Raw genomic sequence first — 20,524 nt, forward strand, 5'->3', positions numbered from 1 at the left:
GTTTGGCAAAACCTAAGGTGTATTAATGTTTCACACAACATTAGGCTGACTTTTGAACTGTACTCATAGCGAGAAAGACTTGTCCCCCACATTCTCATTTTCTGAAAAGGTAGTGACTTTTTAAAATTGCATGTATGTTTTTTTTTTTCTTGTGTGGTAGAATTTGAAGTTGTTTCAAGTTGGCAGAACAAACTTATAATTGAACAACATTCAGGGATGTTATTGTGCCTTGGCGATGATTTCCTCTTCAGTATTATCTCGTTTTAATACAGAACCTCCACAGGACCTGGATCTCATAGGGTTTTTGACCTTTATGCTTGTATACAATTTTCTTTCCAAACTCTGACTCTTTTATTGCTGTTAAATAACATAAATGTTATCGTCAACCTCTTTGCAGCATCTTGACTTTATCTATTCACCTTTCCATCTCACATTTTGATGATTTTGTTAGTTTTTTTTTGTAAAAGGCAAATTTGTATGACAGACATCCTAAATATTAGAGGTGATTACCACTTTAAGAGTTTGTGAATCAGATTTGAATTTTCACATACGGTAAATCATTAAACTAATTTATTTGTTTAAAAGTTGACATAGAAATGTTGTTTGTCATTTTCTGAAGGAGGGGACAGATGTTTAAATTAAAAAAATATTACAGTGAAAGCAATTTTTGAAAGGTAGGAAACAAGAAAACAATATTTTTTAAATCAAGTATTTAGATATATGAATAAACGATTGAAAAAAGTTTGTACCAACAATTATTATTGCATGTGTTTAATACTTAGTATATTTTATGAATAAAATAGCTGTTCCTTATATTTACAGTTGCAACCATAAGTTAATACATGTTTTTTTATCGTAATTACATAAATTTTAAAAGTTTCTGCACCTATCCAAAGATCTTCTTTATTGCCTGTATCAAATTTAAAAAAAGGCATCTTTTAAAAAAATGGACATAAGTCAGTTTTAACACATACAAATTTGTTTTTTATTTTAAATAAATTATTGAGTTGCAATAATTAGCCAATCATCTGTTGTAGTTCTAATTTACACAGCAGCCTAACTTTTTTGGAAATTAAGTTGTGGGCTAAATTACAGATGGTAGGCTCTGTAATAGAAATCTTACAACAGGAAATCTGATTTAACATGGCCAATAGATCCCAAAGGTCTGTTTAATCAAACATGCAGAAAGTAAAAAAAAAAAACCCAAAACATTTCAGTTGTAAATAATTAATATAAAATCTCTTTCTCATGGTGTTATTTAAGATAATTACTTATGGCCACATTGATCATTTTATGAGAACCTAAATCAAATTTTCACCCTGACAGCAAAAGCTTTATTTATAGCTCCCAGTCCCTCTTGTTTTTTTTTGTTTTGTTTTTTTTAGCGTTTTTCCTTTTAAGGACGCTTGTATCAACTGACAGCTTGTGTGGATTAGAGCCTTATTAGACTGTGAGGACACAGCAACATGTTGATGAGGTTGGGGTGGTTCAGATCACCAAGCACACAAAGAGGGGGAGGGATGTAGATGACAGCCAGGGTGCATTTTTAGAAAACTTGGTCTGAAAAGAGAAAAGGGAGCAGAGGGGAAATTTGAAATTCAAACACCGAGGCAACTATCGTCGTGCGAGTTTGAAGGATGAAGGTGATGGATGGAACGAGTGCGAAATAGACAGAAAAACTAAAGAGAAGCTTGGCGTTATGCCTGCTACCCAGCTGATCCCTGCTTCTAAGCCACCACAATATGGCTGATGTCTCTCTGGTGTTCGCTCACTCTGCACGATACCACTGTGCTCTACACAACACAGGGGCAAACAAGTACTCATTTTCACAGTATTTTTGCTCTATTCAGGGTGAACTTGATTTAGCCTGCCAACTGTGTTGTGGCTAAATGGCTTTAGAGAAAGCGGTAATGCGCAAAACTATGTCACAAAACCAGAAGTTATTCTGTACTTGTCGTGTTTTGTCACAGACCGCTTGGACTGCAGGCCAAAACATGCTGCTTTTGATGGTTTCATTACACAGTAGCATATGTGTGCAAATTACACCATGCTTTCTTCAGTCCATCCAGCCATCCCATCCTTTCCTCTTTGCTTTCATTTGAAAAGGGATCCAGTTTTAGTGTTCTCATCGTAGCAAAAGCCTACTTCATTAAGGGCATATTAGAAAAGGGCAGATCTGGCTGAAGAGAGACAACTCCATGGGTTTATAAACAGAGGAATCAGTCTCACTCGCTCATAGCCTGGGAGAGGCTAATCACTAAGCAAAACACTACATTTGATGAAGTGTTTCTGAAGGTGTGTGTTGGGGCACTGTTGAGATAGACTCAATCCATCCTTAATGAAAATGCTTTGGGCTGCAGAGCTGAGCTGAGCTGAACTCTCTTGGGGATCAGTGGTTAGTCAGAGCGTACAGAGCGATAGGCCACCCATCACTAACCACGATCCGCACTAAATCCCCATCAATGCAGTGGTTAATCACTCTAACCCCGCTCTCCTTCGCTCCTCGCTCCTCTCTCCTGTCTGCCACACACAAAGACACATAAAAATTCATAGCCTTGCTGGAGAGGGGAGTTCAGGGATTCATCACTGCCAAGTATCCACTTCAGATCTCAGCAACGGCCTCGTGAAGTCAAGAGGAAAGAGCAGCAGCCAGCCGGAATGGGGCTTCAGGTGAACGTGAATCAATCCAGAAATTTAAATCGAAAACAACACTGAGGAGAAATGGACAGATAGGGAGTTGGATCAATGCAGTGCACACATGGAAATGGTGAAGGCAGGTGGAATATTCTCATTCAGTCGTCTGAGATTTCGACTTTATATACTTGCAGTCGGTGCGTGATTACATATTCCATAAGACTCGGTCCAATCCGTTATGTTTTAGCCACCTATTGAGATAATGACCAATCAATGAAATGAATAATGTCAGCTGTCAATGTCAATATTGCAAGGACTGTGAATTGTTCTTTTTAAACATTGTTCCAAAATGTCAGAGTTCAGCTGTAATTGTGCATCCTTTCAACATTAGTTTGTAAACAAAGAAGCTTACATGCGGCTTAGAATTAAGCAAGTCTGGTCGATGATCTGTCAGATTGGAAAATAAAGGAGCGAGCATCTAAGCATCATAAACGTTTGTGTGTTCGAACTCCTCCTGAACGAAAGATAGTCACAGCACACCACCTCTGTCAAATACAGCAGCCAGTCTGTCATATCAGAGTTTAATAAACCGTTCAACTGAATCAGCAGGAGTAATTAATGATTTTGTTATTAATGCAGCTGACAAGTTTAATGCAGATACACGAGTGATTAGACTCAACCATGAATTGAAAACATATTTGATGGCTTGATCTCAATCTGACAAAACTTCATTCAACTTGATGAGGATCATAGTCAGGGCAGAGCGGTGGCTGGGTGGCCAAAGAAAAGCATAACTAAGTTTTAGATGTTGCAAAAAATAATGAAAAAAAAAAAACCCCAACAAGAAACAAAGATCTGTTGATTGTAAGTCAGAGACTTCAGTAAGTCATTAAATGCTAAGGATTTTCAACAAAGACGAAACAAGGGAATTGAAGATCTTATTTGTTTTTCTTAAGTATTTTGTTTTTCATTCTGTCCTTCATTCAGTCTGTATATTTCTGTTTAATACTTTTCTGAATATATTAAACATAGTCATTTTGAGTAAATCTTTTAAAGTTTCATCCATTAAATCAATAGCTATGTGTGTTAAGAATTAAAGGTAAAAGAAAAATAAGACCCAACACTCACAAACCATTTAATAAAACTTGGATACCAGTTGAAGAGCGTGCATTGTAGTTGTAGAATAGTATCATATGGTATTTTGGTTTTATTAATGTCGGCTTTTTCTCCACTGCCGAGCGCTTTAACAGCTGAGAATGTGACTTTATGTTGAACGCCGTGTGGTATATACATAGGTGGGTGGGAAGGGATTAGTTTGGCTGCATTGTAGGGTTTATTGCAAAATTCCCACAGTGCACACTGTATATTTCATGCTATTTTCAAAAGGGCACTATATGGGCTGGATACCAAATGATGAAAGTTAGTATTTTACACGAGGGAATATCTGCAAATCTGCATCAAAGAAATTAAATTTCACTCAGCGTGGTTTGAGCGAATATCTCATTTTATTGGGCTACGTTTTTATCTGTTGTAAAACATTTTTCATAATAATGATTTAATTCTGAGTGTATTACGTATTTAAATTTAATTAGTTGTGTAATATGAATGTATGAAAAATATAATACAGGAGTTAAGCATTTTTAAAGGGTGTTTATTGAATTTTAAAGCTGATTAAAAGTCTATTGATGCATGACAGATGACTATAAAGAATGAATTGGTTAGGGTAAATTTCTAACTTAAATTTTTAGGTCACTGTTGGCTAATAATGTCATTGTTCTAATAATTTTTAGATTATTTTAATATTCTTAATGATGCCTCCTCTCTTCATACTTGAATCATAGATAGGGCATGCTAAATGTTAGTTGTTGCTGTTTTCCAATATATTTTATTGATTTTGTTGTATTAAAGAAGCATCAGTGTTTAATTAAGCTGCACCAGGAACTCTTTGCATTCAGTCAGTAATAAAAGCAATCTTTGCCACGACTAAATTTAAAGAACATCAGCGGGTTTAGGTCCCAGTGTGTTGGACCAAAAACTGCAAACTAATTGAACAGAAATCATTTATTATAACTATGGCAAACAAAAACTAGGTACTTTATCATTATCCCACTCCAGTTCTGCTTGGCTCACTTTGGTTTTGACATTGACTGGAGGTAATACTGTTGTGTATTTTGCACTCTGTATATTTATATATTGAGTCAAGATTTCGTTTTCTGTTTTTAAATGTCGCAGGTATTTAAATTCTTATTGATCTGTGTGAAGGGGGCATTAATTATCCATACGGACTCGAGTGCGAGGGCTTTTCTGCTGTGTGAAATCTTTAGTCACTTCCTCACACAAAGCAAGCTCTGATTTAGGTGAACAGGTGTGAGGAAGGGCTGTGGGGTCACTATCTGGCTCAGGTTGGACCTTGTAATTTAGCTGAACTAAGGGATTTGCTCCTCCCTGCTAAGACAGGCAGCACAAAAGATCTCAGTTGAAAGTGGAGAGGGAACAGAGGGGTACTGACAGTTTAACTAAGATGAAGGAGTTCAGTTGGCCAAAATGCCTACTTTGATTAGTCTTTACACTTGCTCTAATTGAGCATGCATGTGTGTGAGTATAAATCCTCCGCTTGTGGGTTCAGACTTAAGTTTGTGTATGTGCGTTGGGAAACCAGTGTTCAAATGTGTGTCAATTTTTTTTCCCCCCCTCTCTGTGTTTTAAAACTCACTATCCTCAGACTCATTCCTCCCTCCAGACTGAATTTGCTTGTCTTCTCAGCATGAGTGTTTAATCTTTTCAGGCTGTTGAATCGGCCCGGTGAATGAGTCCCCGGCTTCTTCTCTCTAGGAGCCCTGGAGATTATTCTAAAGCACTAATCGTTGAGCAAACACAGCAGTGCTCTCCCATTCCTATTCTACACAGGCCACAGTATAGCACAACTTCGTCTTTCACTTCTCCTCGCATTTTACGCCCTGTGTAGATTTTGCTTTTAGGCGCACGTAGCTGAGATTACTGTTCCTGAGAAACAGACTCCTTAACTCCCCACTGTCACAGCCATGGTTAAATGAACCAAGCAGAGATTGAGAGTTTTTTCTTGTTTGTTCCTTTATAGCAAGCAAAGTGACATGTAATTTAAAGAGCATTAGTTCCAACTTTGTGCCCTCGAACCTTTTGTGTTTGTGGGTGTGTTTGTTTTTTAATTAGATCGTCAGAAGGGAAAATCTAGCAGGCTTATATGATGGCGTCGATATCCTTGGATTTGGAGCTTCGTCAATATTGTCTGGCCTTGCTGCTACTAACCTGAGCAGGCTGCTGGCATTTGGTATAAAATAAATAGAGTGATTTGTCTGTTTTGTTTTCTCTATATCTTCGTCACATCCAAGAGAAGTTTTATTTACACCGTTCTCCATTTGATTTTGTGTGGTATTTGTTTTTGTGTTTTTTTTCTTTTAAACCAGCTATGGTCTTGTTTTAGGCTGAACAAGTCATTTAGCAGCCCACATCCATTTGTTGTTTTGCTTTATTTAATAAACAAAAAAATAAATCATCAGCACCAAAACACCTCAAGCAAAGACAAACATTCTGAGGGAATCGATGCACTTTGCTCTTATCTTTTCTTGTCATGCCTCTAATTCTGAAGCTCTGCTTGTTTCCACAGAGAAAGCTGCTGGCCATCTACCTCCACAACGATGACAGTGTCCTCAGCAACGTCTTCTGTTCTCAAATGATGTGCGCTGACTCGATTGTCTCCTACCTGAGCCAGAACTTCATCACGTGGGCCTGGGACGTCACTAAAGAAGCTAACAAAGCCAGGTACAGCACGTTTAAACCTCTTCTTTTCAACCAGTGATGGCCGTTTCAAAGTCTCTGCCACTGTAACCTAAGCATGTCCGAATCACTGCATCATAGGGGTTCATGTAATGTAATCAGTTTGGATTATTTTTAATTTCTATAAATATTTTTTTTTGCAAAGAAAACATTGTGTTGCATGTTATTACAAAATTACAGCACTTTGCTCTACACAGAACCTCTAAGGCTGACCACATGCTTCATTTTTATTTTGATTCATATAACTTAACTTTTGTAATATTACTGAAGAAAAGAGAGGACATTAAATGCATCCACTTTGAATGAATATATAATTTTAAAGTGCCTGAGGATTCTGTGAAGCCATCTGAAGAGTGCTGCCATCTTATTTAAGTATCAAATTGTTTTTAATTGTTCCTGAAGGAAATATTAATGTAGTTTTTATCAGTGTATTTACCTGGTTGTTGCTTTGAAGTATTTTTTTTAATTTAATTTAAGTTAAAAAATGTTGAACTTCAGAATCTGAAAGTTAAATATTTTATCTTCCTATTGTATACAAGAAGGATTTAGAAAATATGAAAGAGTTCAGTTTGACGGGGCTCCATTTTGTCACATGACCAGCAGGTTATAATTCATTTGACACGTTCTTAATTGCTGGCATTCAGCTCCTTCTCCACAGCTCACACCCCACATCTCTGTCTTCTCGTACTTTCTTCGGCTTCTTTCTCTTTTTGAAGCTTGGAGGTTGCATACTAACAAAAGGCGTTGTGTTTGCATGGGGAGGCCCCTGATTGGGCATTTTTGACTAAGCTGTCTGAAAAGCGGGTCAGTGGGAGATGAAGGACTCCCTTGGAGTCCAAACATCTTTATCACTCCATTTATCCTGAAAGTCCAAGTGTAGCTTCTGTGCCCTGTTTTGGTAATTTGCTGGGTTTTGCAGCATGTTTGGTTTTCAGGTACAGCCATTGCAATATTTTTTTTCCTGGAAAAGTACATTTTAAAATAGTTTTAAATTTAGAACTTCAAAAGAAGAGACAGGTTAACTTATTACGGCTGAACTCAGAGCACAACTCTTGACTTTTCTGCTTATCTGCATCTTTTACTTTTTCTCATCCTGATCTGTTTTTGCTGTATATTTCTCTGCTTTAACTTTCACTCTCCTCTAAACGTCCAGAGATAAGCCTGCCCTCTGGTTGTAGTCATTTAAGAAAGACCCGCTCCCTGACCTCAACCCTCCATTATTTCTTTTAAGGAAGTTCCCTCCTTCCTTCATTCCACTCTCCTTTCTCTCCTATTGGCCTCCTTTGCTTTTTGCCCCAGCTGAGCCTTTTTATTGCACATTAAAAGAGAGGCAACATCTGGAGCTTTTCATCGCACACAGCTAGTCGCAGCTTTGCTGCTAACGCATGCATGCACATGTGCACTCTAACTCGCTCACAAATACACTGCTGCTCTCCATTCTCACGCTCTCTGGCTGATCCAAAGTGACTGGTGATTGGCATCAGTCACACAGGCTGTTAGAAAGGTATCCTAATTGTGTGTGTGAGAATGTGAGAGGGAGATAAACCTGCTGATACTGGAATGTGCTATTCTCTCAGGCCTTCTTGCTAAACGATTAATTATGCATAAAAGCAGTGTTGGTGTTTGGATGCCAGTGTAATTGTGACAACTGTGGGAAATTAATCTGGTTGAGTAAACATTCAGCAAAATGTCATTTTACCTGACATTTATTGAAACCAACAGTTAGTAGATAAATTCAAGATAGATTACTTGTTTTTCTTAAAAATTGTTCCACTAGTTGCTCTAAATGTAATTGTTTTGTGGTCTTAAAGCGTATGTTGGCGTCTTGGCTGCTGAAGGCAGGAATAGACTGATATGCACACCTGTTCTGTACACTTGACTTCTCTTTTTGACGTCCTCCATCCTGAAAACATAACTGGTTTAGAGGTGGAACAAAATGTCACTTTCAAATCAAAACATGTCCATGTTCGTTCTGAAACAAAGTGTGTGAGACACAGTGAGCTAACAGGGCATCCGGTTCCCATACAGGCCTCGCACAGGTGGCTGGCAGACACGTTCCCCGCAGTGCTACTGTACTAGCCTGACTCATCAGCTGCTCAGCGGAGCAAATGTCAGCTCCTACACACATCTTAATGCATCACTTGAAAGTGAAGAAATGCGAGATGACAGTCCAGAGAAACATTAACTGTTTTAGCTGAATAGATCTGCGCTGGGAAATGGAGATGGGTTGGGCGACAAATTAGAAGCTGTCAGTCACGTTAGCCACCGACGCAGAGCCTGAAAACATGTTAATAACAAGTCCTGTCAGATGTTTCTTCCACGTTTAGTTTGCCCTACAGTTTGCTTAAAGGCTGTGGGTCTGGTATGGACTCTATCACATTCTTTACCATGTTACATTATGCCTGGATGAAACTTCTGAACTGCTCACCTTAGTTCCTGAAGTGTCTTGACTTCCTCCTGCCCTCCATGTTGTGTCCATACTTGCTCTGTAGGTGAATTCAGAAGTGCTGATTGTCCCGGGGTGTAGCTTGGTTCTTATTCCAAATCACAGTGAATACACAGACAATCTGGTCTACGTTTCCAAATTGTAAAGTTTTTATGTTGCTGTGTGATGATTTTATATTTTTATTGTGGAAGACTGACTTTCTTAGTTGTGAGTGAGAAACCAAAGCAGGTTGGCTTGTGGTGGTTGGGAGATTTAAGATAAGGTTACCCTTCAAGTTGATGTCCATTGTTCTCTGGCCTTTCATTACAGGTTAGAGTTTCCCTGTGGGCTATTGTTATGCTACGGCTGGGTCGAGGGCTGAACAGGGACAAATGTCAGATCAAAATGATCTGTAAGATTAAGGTGACCCAACTTTTTCATTGCAAGTCAAGGGTCACTCAGAGTTTATGTGGAAATGTTCTGTCTCACAGTCGCAGCGTTTTCACTTTATTTTATTTTTACTTTTACATCCACATTTGTAGTTTCTCCTGTGTGATTGAAACCACCAGAGTCGGCCTTGGCACTCGTTTCTCAGCCTGAAAGTTCTGCGAGTAGCGTCCGTAGCTTTGACTTCATCTTTTAATGAGTTACACACTCTCTCCTGCAGCTTCCCTTCCATCTATCTTCTTCCTCTGACCTGCTGTACCTCCATCCATTCCATTACTTTTCTATTTTACCACTCAGTTATTAAAGTAGATCTTATTAAAAGGCAGGAGAAAAAGCTAATCTATATTTGCATTCAGTCTATAGCAATTCATTAATATTATGACATTTACAGGGAGCTTGGCGGGGCCCCGGCTGCCAGCTACCCTTTTCCCTCTCTGAAATGTTAATTTAAAAAGTTCTGTCTTTGTAATGGAATAAGAAATCCTCTCTTGCCCTATCAATTCTGGGCGTCTGGTGAGGAATACTAATTCATCTACGCTTCCAATTGAGTTAGCATGTCGCTCTGATGGAATAAGAAAATGCAGAATGGGTTTTAAAGTCCCTAATGCAGTGAGTTGTGTGTATTTTCTTTTCTGCCGCTGTCTGAAAAGAGTGTGCCATTTCCATTTGTTGTGAAAATATGTGTGTACATACTTGTGTATAGCACATGTTTATGCATGTATGTGTTTTCTGCTGTAAGGGTTATGGGTTGTCTCTTTTATTTTAGTTGTCTCGCCAAAAAGAGAAATTCATAGTCCTGGGGGGAAAAAAAGGAGGAAAAGATTAATTGGATATTTTTCTTGTCTTTCAGGCTTCTCACCATGTGTACGAGGCACTTTGGCAGCGTGGTAACACAAACTATACGGACGTACAAAACAGACCAGTTCCCCCTGCTCCTTATAGTTATGGGCAAACGCACATCCAATGAGGTTCTAAATGTCATTCAAGGTGATTAATATTCTAATAATGTCATCGAAAAAGAGATTTTTATTTAGACATTAAATTACATTTCCTTACCTTTTCCTCAGGTAATACGACAGTGGATGAGCTGATGATGAGGTTAATGGGAGCGATGGAGATTTTCACAGCACAGCAGCAAGAAGACATCAAAGATGAGGTGGGATCTGAGCAGAATCTGAAAGTTTAAAGGTGTAGAAAATGGTTTAGACTATTTTAGGAATCTTTGTATTGGTGGATAATTTGGGCTGTCATATTCCTGTTTGTGTGACACAAAAGAACAGCGGCACAGGAAGTGATCCAAACCATGTTTTTGTTGATTAAACCAGGCTGGTTCTTCTTATTACTTTATTGAAATTAAAGTATCATATAAAGGTTGATTTAGATCTGCAAAGATCTAAAACAACAGGACAAACTATCTTGGCCTACATTTGTAGTTTTCTCTTTTTTTTCGACTAACTGTCTCTGTGACCCTTTAGGCAGCTAATTCAATCTTTTGTATTTTACGTTAGAGATAAACTACAGCCTGATGGGGAAAGATTAGAAGGCAATTGTTAAATCTGTTTCTTATAATAAACAAATGCTCTCATTTTCTTTTATCACACACCATGACACTACATCTTCAATTTGCACAAAATTGTTCACCACTACCTATTTATTGATTAAATGTTTTAATTCAGTGGGAACTGAGAATTTATTTAGAAAACTGGTGTTTGTCTTTGATATCATAAATAGAGATCAAGGACTATGAGAACGTGTCACTGTCCATTTAATATTTTCCCCAGTGACATTTGCTGAGAGATGATGAACGGCACTAATTGTTTCTCTCTGTGTTGATTTTATTTTACAAGAAAGCTTCTGTGTTGTTCTTTTTAATGAAGTAGTTTTAGTCATACAGATATTTATTCCATGTATCACCATAAAGTCTTTTTGTTGACTTTCATACTTGACGCACTCGTCTGTCAGTCTTTCCATTTCTGCCGTGCTTCTGTTTTAACAACTGTATCTTTAGATGACAGATGTCGCTCTGGATTAGCTCTTAGGAGTCGAAGAGTCAATCAACCAAACCGACTCTCTAACAATGCTTTTGTTAGTTTCATGACATCTCTGTGATGGGAGCTCTGAGTAATGAGTAAATCGTCTCTCTTCGTGCCCACACACACCCTGAGGGTTCAACCTTGCTCAGATGAGTTCCTGACTGCTGAGTCTCAGCTCTCGTCTCTGTGAAATTTACTGGCTCCATTTTGAAGTTGTCACTTTTGGTGACTTTTCAAATAATCATGGACGACAGCTTGTAACAAGTGTTCAGAGTGTGTGCGTGAAGTGTGCTGGGAAACTTTTGGTGTTATTATTATTGCCACAGCAAAAGAGGAGTGTAGACATCGAAGTGATACTTTTCTTATTTTGATAAATATGAGCATGTTTTCTGAAAAATCTCAGTTTTTTTGTTAACATACGCTGTAAACAAAAAGTCCTCAAATGTTAATTGTTGTATAAACACAAGCTGTTGTCGAAGAGGAAAAATAAAAAAAGGAAAAAAAAATCTGCAGAATGAACCACTCCAAAACTGGCAGAGATTACCCAAAATCAAGACTTAGCTTTTTTTGCAGAACGGGTAAGAATAAGATTTTAGCAGGCATTTAATGCAGGCTTTCACAACTTTAAAGATTTTAATACTCTTGCAACACTTACTGCTATGGATGCATTTTGTTGCTGACATCCAACACACCTACTCTTATTCCGTTTATTAAATTAATTCACTTGCTTTAAATTTGTTACTTTTAAAAAAATACAACTCTAATTTATAACGCAAAAAGCAAAATTGCAACGATATTCTGATTAGAAGTTATAAGACAATAATTACCCCAAAATTGACTACCTTAATGTTTTTCTTTTCCTTGCTTTTTTTCCCTCTTTTACCTGCATTTGCTCATTTTTTCCACCCTTTTCTCACCTTTCCAAAGCATACTCAGACATGAACACAGACTGCTATGTCAGCCCAGACATTCCACTTTGACACAGACTTTTGTGTTTGTCTGAACCGGAGCAGCTTGGATAGTCACATTGTGATTTCATCCAGCCTCGCTGATATCACAGTCATTCCCGGTGGTTGTCTGTGTTTTAACGTAGTCGTTACTAATCGAGGGACTACTCCCTTATGTGGTCAACATTTGTGACCCTACAGGTTACTCTCAGGTCATGCTCTTGTTGTAAAGGCTTAGAACGAAGCTGTGTGTTTTTAAGAAAAGCACTACAGATAAAATCATTTACGTATTCCAGCATTTAGGGTTTATCTCTGTTTCCAAGGTGTCTTCTGTTTATCATTTCATTTACCTCTATCAGGTATATTTACACAATAATTTCCATCTGGATGTTCCTGATGAGAAAATTATAAAAACAAAACAATTTTGTTGCTACTCTTCTGTCTTGGTTCTCTGTTTCACCTGAAAATAAATCACCTGTTAATGATTGATTGAATAAACGAAATATTGAGCATCTTTTTTTAAATGTAATCTTCCGAATAAATCCTGTAGAGAATCGTAGGGTTGTCCTGTTTACCAGCTCTGTGTCTCTGCACATGTACAAGCTTCTTGTTGCTCTCTGGATTAGTATTGAGCGGATCTATTTGAGCCACAGTGGGTTTTTTTCCTCGTTTACAGAGCCAGAGCTGTGTACAGACTTTTGGTACTGCTGCAAATGATCTCCATTATATACCTAGTGTGTTCCTAAAAGAGGGGGGGACGTGAATTACTTAAAAAATGTTTGTCTTATCCCAAATTTGGAACATTTCCTTGTAATAAAATATTAAAAGAACTATAAATTTACCAATAAAAGGTCCAATTTCTCTGTTGTCATAAAGTATGTAGGGTTTAATTGCTGAGCAAATCATTGTTTTCTTTTTTCAATTTACATTTTACACACCATCCCAACTTTTGTGGAAACAAATTTGCCAATAATTACAAAATTGAGCAGCAAATTAAGAAGAGCCATTTGATTTTTTTTCCCTTATTTGTTAGCAAACATTAAATGTGTGACAGCTTGATTTTTCTGAATACCAAGTGTATCATCAGCACTAGAAAGACGGCACACGTCGTGCCAACTTGAACAGTAGCCACGATTTAATTGCAGTAAATCTGTTTCAGTTTTTTCTCCAAAGTTGAGGCTTTTAAAATCACATGTTTGTGGAGAGAAACGTTAGATGAGCACTTTGCTTCATGCTTCCTCACGTTAGGCTCGTTGGCGTTTTTTAGGACGTTTAATAAAAGCTGAAAAGAGATTCGTACACAGACTGCTCTGTGACTTGTTTGCGTGACTCGGGGCCAAGTCCATTGATGGCAGGCACTTTTGATGCTTTTGTCCCTGTCCACCATTCTTTTACAGTTTCCTTTCAGTGTTCCTCTATTATGTCAACCAAAAGCACAAATGTATCTTTGCATTTTCCGATTCAATACAACAATACACGCTGCCATTTTGCTTAGCCGCCTTTCTGCACAGTAGCCCTCGGATCGTCACAATAAGCTTACTTTGCCATATCCGGGTCGGCACACAGCATGGGCCCTCAGAAAATAGAAAACTAATGGCTGTGCTGTGTTAACACAATGGACACTCGTATTTAAACTGAGTTTTTATAAAACACTTTGTAGCCGCAGCAGGTAGAAAGAGAAAGGCCGCCTGTCCCTTTCCCTCTGTACAAACAGGAAGAGGGAGGCTGAATGAATGAAAGAAAAAAGGGAGGGTGAAACTGAGAATGGGAAACATAAAAGAGGTTCAGGGTCTAGTAAATGACAGCCCAGTCACAATGAATTCCCCTCTTGTGCTACTCTTTCATACCTGATGTTTGTACGTAACCACACTTGACATGCTGCATATTCTTTCGCCTGGTTCTTTCTGGCTTCTAAAACCGGCACCTCAGCTTAGATGTTTTGTTCTTGTGTATCCTTTATTGTGTTGCTATTTAAACAGGTCTAACTTTTTTTCTCTTTCTTTTTTTAACCCCCCCTCTCCACCTAGGACGAACGGGAGGCAAGGGAGACGGTGAAGAGAGAACAGGATGAAGCTTATCGTTTGTCCTTAGAGGCTGACCGTAAAAAGGTACTTTCAAAATAAAACCAAACTGATGTGTTTTGTCTTGTGTTGAAAAACAAGTTTTAAGTCTTAATAGTCAAGCTTTACTCTGACTGCATTCAATTAGTTGCAGTGTATCAAATCAGTGCAGGCTCACTCACTAGCTATCTACAACAGGTAAGATATTGATTGTTTAGAACCTTTCTAAAGTTTAAAAGACTTTAAAAGATCAGACGATTCCTTTAATTTGTGTATACTAGTTTTAAAACCTTGAGCTCAGGAAAAAAGAAAGCAGTTTGTTTGTATGACTTGGAAAACATTTATTAATAATTCATGAAGGCAGAGTGAGACAGTGTAGGAAACACAGAATAGCAGATTATTTGATTTGTTGACTTATTTAACATTAAATGAATTTCTCTCCTTTTTCAGAGAGAAGCTCAAGAAAGAGAAGAAGCTGAACAAGTGCGCCTGGAACAGATGAGAAAAGAGCAGGAGGAGGAGAAGGAGGTGAGAACAACAATGTCCTATTTAAATGAGTTGAATTATTAAAACAAAAACTCATCATTCACAGAGCAGGAATGAACAGTAATATGTTTTACCAGCTATTAATGATTGTGTGATTTCACTGTCATGTTTTTATCTTTCTTCCTGACACTTTGCTCCAATTAGTTAATTAGATTTTAGTTTTAGTGGCAGTCACTGAAGCCTGTGTAGTGAGGACTCACAGGGAAAAAAAGCCATTTCACATGAATAAAATATCCTAATTACAAGCGTTGCTTGTTTATGTCACCTTCCATAAACACGGTCATTGTTCCGTTTTACTGCCTTCTTACTGGTAAAGCACACAAGCTCATATTCAAACCCAAGTGGACAAAAGACTGAAGCAAGTTATGTAGACAGGCCTGTGCTCAAACACACACACACAACCAAAGCAAACACACATATTCACATGAAAACAATTGTTGTCTGTGATGTAGAGGTAAAACACACAGGCAGACACAATGTCACGCATACAGGAAAACAATAATTGTGTGTAATGATGGCACCGATGCTGTAATACAGTGTAGTCCTCGGTGATTGTTGTTTACTCAACAGCAGAGAGCCTGAAGCACTGAGAGGTATTGGGTGACCCGGCTCGCTCAGATGATTTGTCACTTAAATTAAACAAATGACAACAAAAGAGCACCCGACCAGGTTGTCTTAATTATTTCACTGCAGTGTGCTGAACAAACTCCGTGTGGACATAATGAACTACCATTTCTTTGTAGCTCCTGCCTAAATTAATTTTCCCCTCTGCCCTTGTTCGGTGGTTTTCTTTGGATGTCCTGTGCTAACAGGCTGTAATATTAATACTGTAAATATGAGATGTTTTACTTCCTCACAGCGTCATATTCAGGGGTTTCTGCGTGGTTGCACTTCTTCGCCATTTACTTCTCTACTTGTGGTATTCTCTTTTGGGCAACTTCATTATCAAACAGTAGTATCCAAGAACAAGTCGAACATTTTTTGTCATCTATTCAGTCTGGAACAATATTAGCTTTCGTTCGCCATTTTCAAGACTTGATGTTTAAAAACTGGTTAAACACAAGAAAAAGACACTTTGCGATAAAGTATTTTATTTATGCTTCTAGTTTCTTAATAAACTCAGAAGTTAAAGGTTTGTACAGGTTTCATTTTGGTCCATCTGAATAGTTGTCTGAATAGTGCAGACACAACAAAACCCCCCACTTGCCACCAGAGAGAGGACAATGCTAGTGGGAATGCTTTCCCTCTGATTTTGTGCCTTTGTGCAAAGAAAAGGGAGATGAAAGTAGGAGTCCGTGAATTGGGGGTGGGGTTGGAGGGTGCCTGTGAGCTGACATTATTATTTACCTCCTTCATGGGGTCTTAGCATACAGTTGTGTGTCTGTCAGGTGCTTCTCTTCGCCCTGCTCGTCATCTGTTTGCTCTCTGCGGTTAGCCGAGCGGAGCTGCAGAAGCGGACGGATGAATGGACGGAGAGATGCTCCTGATTATTTGCGCGGCGCTGCCAGGGCCCTGAGGCTCCACCAAACGTGTGTCCTGTGGTTTCTGTTGGGACGCTATCTCTCACTTGTGTAGGTGGTTCTGCTTGTGCCAGAGAGTGACTCCATGCATTTGTACGGCCAGCATACACACTCCTGTCTGTCGTGTGTGTGTGTGTGTGTGATTCTGTCCCCCAGGGGCCCCTTTAACTCAGTCAGCATCAGCTCATATACCTGGGGGAGCTGATGGCGGAGCGGCACGCGCCCTACCCTGCCCATCCAACACCAGAAGCTGCTAATGAGCTACTGTTGTACACTCTTATGAAATATAATTGCATTATGGTGTGTAAATAAAGCCGGGGCGTGTTGTCACAGCATATGCTCCCCGGCTGGCCAAACAGGAACAACAAGCAGGACTGGGGGGAGGAGGAGGTGAGGGGCAGGCACAGAAAGAAGTGGGACGCTCGAGGGAGCAGCTGAAGCACGTTTTTTGGAACTCGGGAGAATTGATTAGCCGTGCTGTGAAAGATGACAGTTGATGTTTGTCTTTGTGCGCGATAAGCTACTCTCGCTCTGTGTTGTGGAAAGTATCATCACATCTCTCTGCAAAATAAGCAATCTCAAATAACACTTTAAACTAGCTCTCTCCACATTGAGATACTCAGCAGACTCTGTCTCAGTTTGATGGAGCAAACAGTAAAACTGTATACACGGAGAAAGACCACACTTGGCTCTTTTTGACATACTGATATGATACTTGGCAACCTTCGGAGCTACACCAGGCTTTAGGGAACGGGGTGAGACGCAGGGCAACTAATTTAATAACATTCTTAGGACAAGGAGATTGTTTAATTAATGGGAAGCTACAGCGCAGCAGTCAGAATGGGAGGAATTTCTTGGGTTGTGTTTCACATTTGTTTAGGTATTGTCTCACCAGCTCTGTCAGTGCCCGTGTTACTGAGTCTTTGGTATAGGTTTTCTACCACCTCGAAGATTTTCATTCCTTTTGTAATAGATGGGAGTTTGTTAAAGCTTCTTGGTTTTCCTTCTGTGTTTTTATATTGTTCTTTTCTTTTGTGTTTAAATGTGCAGAAACGTAATTAAGACCAATCAGGTTTGATCAGAAACCATGTTTCACTCCTGTTTAGAGATTTCCATTAAAGTATATAACTGAGGGTGTGAAGAAAGAGGATTTTGTAGGCTGTGGTAAACTTGTCACAATCTGATTGACTTAAATGTCACAGTATCACTGATGCCGACTTTGCTCTTAACAGATTGTAAAAATTAAACAGTTTCACAATAGTGCACTCGTGCTTATTAAAAAAGATAAAAAGGAAGTCATAGCTCACAAACACCTGGATGCAAAATGGTCTGACATTGTCGATTAAAAACACCTCATTTTTAATGTTTGTCTTTCTTTGTTTCTTTTTTTCAGGCGATCCGCTTGTCATTGGAGCAAGCTTTACCTCCAGAGCCGGAGGAAGAGTCAGCAGAACAAATCAGCAAGCTGAGAATCCGCACACCAAGCGGCGAGTTCTTGGAAAGGCGTTTTCTGGGCAGCTGTAAGCTCCAGGTCCTTTTTGACTTTGTGGCCTCCAAGGGATACCCCTTTGAAGAATTCAAGCTGCTCACCACCTTCCCTCGTAGAAATGTGAGTGCTAACAATTGTTTCTAACCAGCATAAACAAAATATGTCCAGTTTTTTGTTTTTGCTCAAGCATGAACCCTTATAGGTTACATGAAAACATCTTAATAGGCATCATAAACCATTGGTACACTTGTACAAAGTATTTCTGGAAAAAGTAGTTAGTCAGAAACATCTTAGATAACAGAGAGCTGTATCAGTGAAAGAGCAGCTCGATCAGCCATGGAAAAGACACATCCCCACACATTTAGCTTCGAAACCAGTCTGATACCAAATAGTGTATATTGCATATTAAACGTGAGACCACTACATTGAACCCATTCCGACCTGAGGTGAGGTTCGCCAGGTCTTAATGGGTTACATTGTTAAGTTACTTGGCAGAATAAAGACTTTTTACCAAAAGGGGAAGTGGAATAATAGAGCAGCTGCACCTGTGTTAGAGAAAGTTAAGTCATCTGTTTACCCATCCACTCAAGTGTATGTATTATTTAGTGAATATTAATTATTACTGGTCCGTTGTGCTTACTGTACTTTGACTGTGTTGGGATACTGTTGTCAGCACTAACGGTAGTATTCTCTACGGCTTTTGTGTTGATGCCTTGGCAGCACTCAGCTAGCTACAAACCAGTCATTAGAGGGCTTGGTCGCCACGCTTTGTGGTAGCAAGTTAATAAGTGCTGTTTTAACTACCAGTTTAATTAGCCATGCTGCTAGATTTTCATTAATCAAGGCAGGAGTGGATGTGGAGGGACGGTAGTGATTCTGTAGAGATGTGTTTGTGTGCATGTGTGTGTGTGTGTGTGTGCGTGCAGGCTTGCCCAGGCAGTGTGCCATCCCAGTCTGCGGAGACCGCCGGGGCACAAACACCTAACACACACATTAACGCGCAGCTCACACTCCCCCGTTTCGTCATAATCGCACAATTCAACACATACACAAATATTTTCAAGCAAACACATGCCCCGCTCACAACTTTGTCACTTAAAGGATTCACAGTTGTCTCTTTATAATCAAGAGTAAACATGTGTTTGAGACAGAGATAAAGATGTGCCTGCGTCGCAGATGAAATTCCAGCAAAAACAGGATGGGAGGATTAGAGCGGAGGGGGGGCTGGAGAGAAGCTCGAGGAGGGACGGCGATTGCAGAACTCGTGTGGAAAGACAACAGAGAGGACAAACGCTTGAACAAAGAGAAGATTTGATCAGAGAAACAGTCTGAAAGAGAAAAGGATAGAGAAGACAAGTGGTGAAGATATTAAAAAGTAGAAGATGGGGGATAATTCCAGAAAACAGAAAGGCGGGAGATTTAGGGGAAGAGAGGAGGGAAATAGCTCAGTGTTAGTGCCAGTATGAGGCTGCGAACACAGGCCCCCGTCTAATCCTGCAGCTCTGTGTTGTAATTAAATGAGAGAGAGCATAGAAAGCTTCCATCCCATCCAGACGCTCTCACTGTTGCTCTGCCAGGCTCAGAGGAAGGAGGATAGACCACTATTGCATTTGTAGAACTGCACAACTGTTGAAACCTTTTCTCCCTTTTCTCGTTTTGTGCCGTGTCACACTTTCTATCGGTGTTACGTCCTCTTCACCTTTCTGTAATTTCCTTTTTTTCAGCTGTTTTACAAAGCTGCGAATCGACAGGCAACAAAGTGAAGCAGGAGTTTGTGTTTTTGGTCATTGCTACAAAATGACTCACCTGGAAAACTGATTTTAACCACGTCCATCCGACTAGTGCTTTTTGCCACCTTTTTGTTCCTCTGCCAATAAGTGTCTATTAGTCTCCACGTTTTGGACTCAGTCTCTTCCCCAACATTTGGTATCAGTGGCTTATCTCTTCAGCACTACAGCAGGCCTTACACTGGCATCATTTGTACCAGGCTTATCCGTGCTCAGGGAACTAACCCTTTCTCCGTTTCTATGACTGTCAGCGAGTTTGAAGAAGGGGGAGGGAGGAGGAGGGGGGGACCTTAGTGTTTCACTTTCAGCTTTTCATTCAAGAATTTCCCTTCTTTTCATATTCGATACTTGTTCAAGCAGAACTTTTGTTCAAAGGTTTGAGGTCTTCCTCCTTCAGCGCGTGGTTGAAAATGTTTAGGCTGCCATTAAAATCGTTTGCAACAGGCTCTTCCTGTCCAGCTGCTCTCCGACTCCCAAACCATGTCAAACAAGTGTTTTCTCACAGTGATACTGTACTTTATCTCGCCGTTTTCCTGATCCTTCCTCCGGCTCTGGCAGTGAATTTGCCAGAATAATTCTGACACAAAACCCGAGATGCAGAAAAAATAAACAATGGCGAAGAAGCAGCTGTGGTCTGCGCCTGAAATGGCTTTTACATCTGCTTCACTGCTGCGTTTTATTTTTCTTGTCTTATTGTCTGAAGGAGTCCTAGAAAGTCTGACAGGAAGTTTGAAATCTGTTTATTTTGATTGTAGTTTTATTACAAATTGCCTTTTTGGATTTCCTATTAACATTTCTTCGTTTAACATTTAGCCTAAATTGA

At 39.3% G+C, this 20,524-nt stretch overlaps 1 protein-coding gene across 1 annotated transcript in view; it reads left to right on the forward strand.

Moving 5' to 3' along the window:
* faf1 (Fas (TNFRSF6) associated factor 1) overlaps window positions 1-20,524 on the forward strand; it is a 50,444-nt gene that overhangs the window by 25,323 nt on the left and 4,597 nt on the right. The window contains exons 13-18 of the mRNA XM_017407346.3: window positions 6,278-6,432; window positions 10,170-10,306; window positions 10,387-10,475; window positions 14,327-14,407; window positions 14,810-14,887; window positions 17,819-18,034. Of these exons, the coding sequence (XP_017262835.1) occupies window positions 6,278-6,432; window positions 10,170-10,306; window positions 10,387-10,475; window positions 14,327-14,407; window positions 14,810-14,887; window positions 17,819-18,034 (756 nt within the window). The remainder of the gene's footprint in view (window positions 1-6,277; window positions 6,433-10,169; window positions 10,307-10,386; window positions 10,476-14,326; window positions 14,408-14,809; window positions 14,888-17,818; window positions 18,035-20,524) is intronic.

The sequence above is a fragment of the Kryptolebias marmoratus genome, linkage group LG24 (assembly GCF_001649575.2).
Source record: "Kryptolebias marmoratus isolate JLee-2015 linkage group LG24, ASM164957v2, whole genome shotgun sequence".
Classification (NCBI taxonomy): Eukaryota; Metazoa; Chordata; class Actinopteri; order Cyprinodontiformes; family Rivulidae; genus Kryptolebias; species Kryptolebias marmoratus.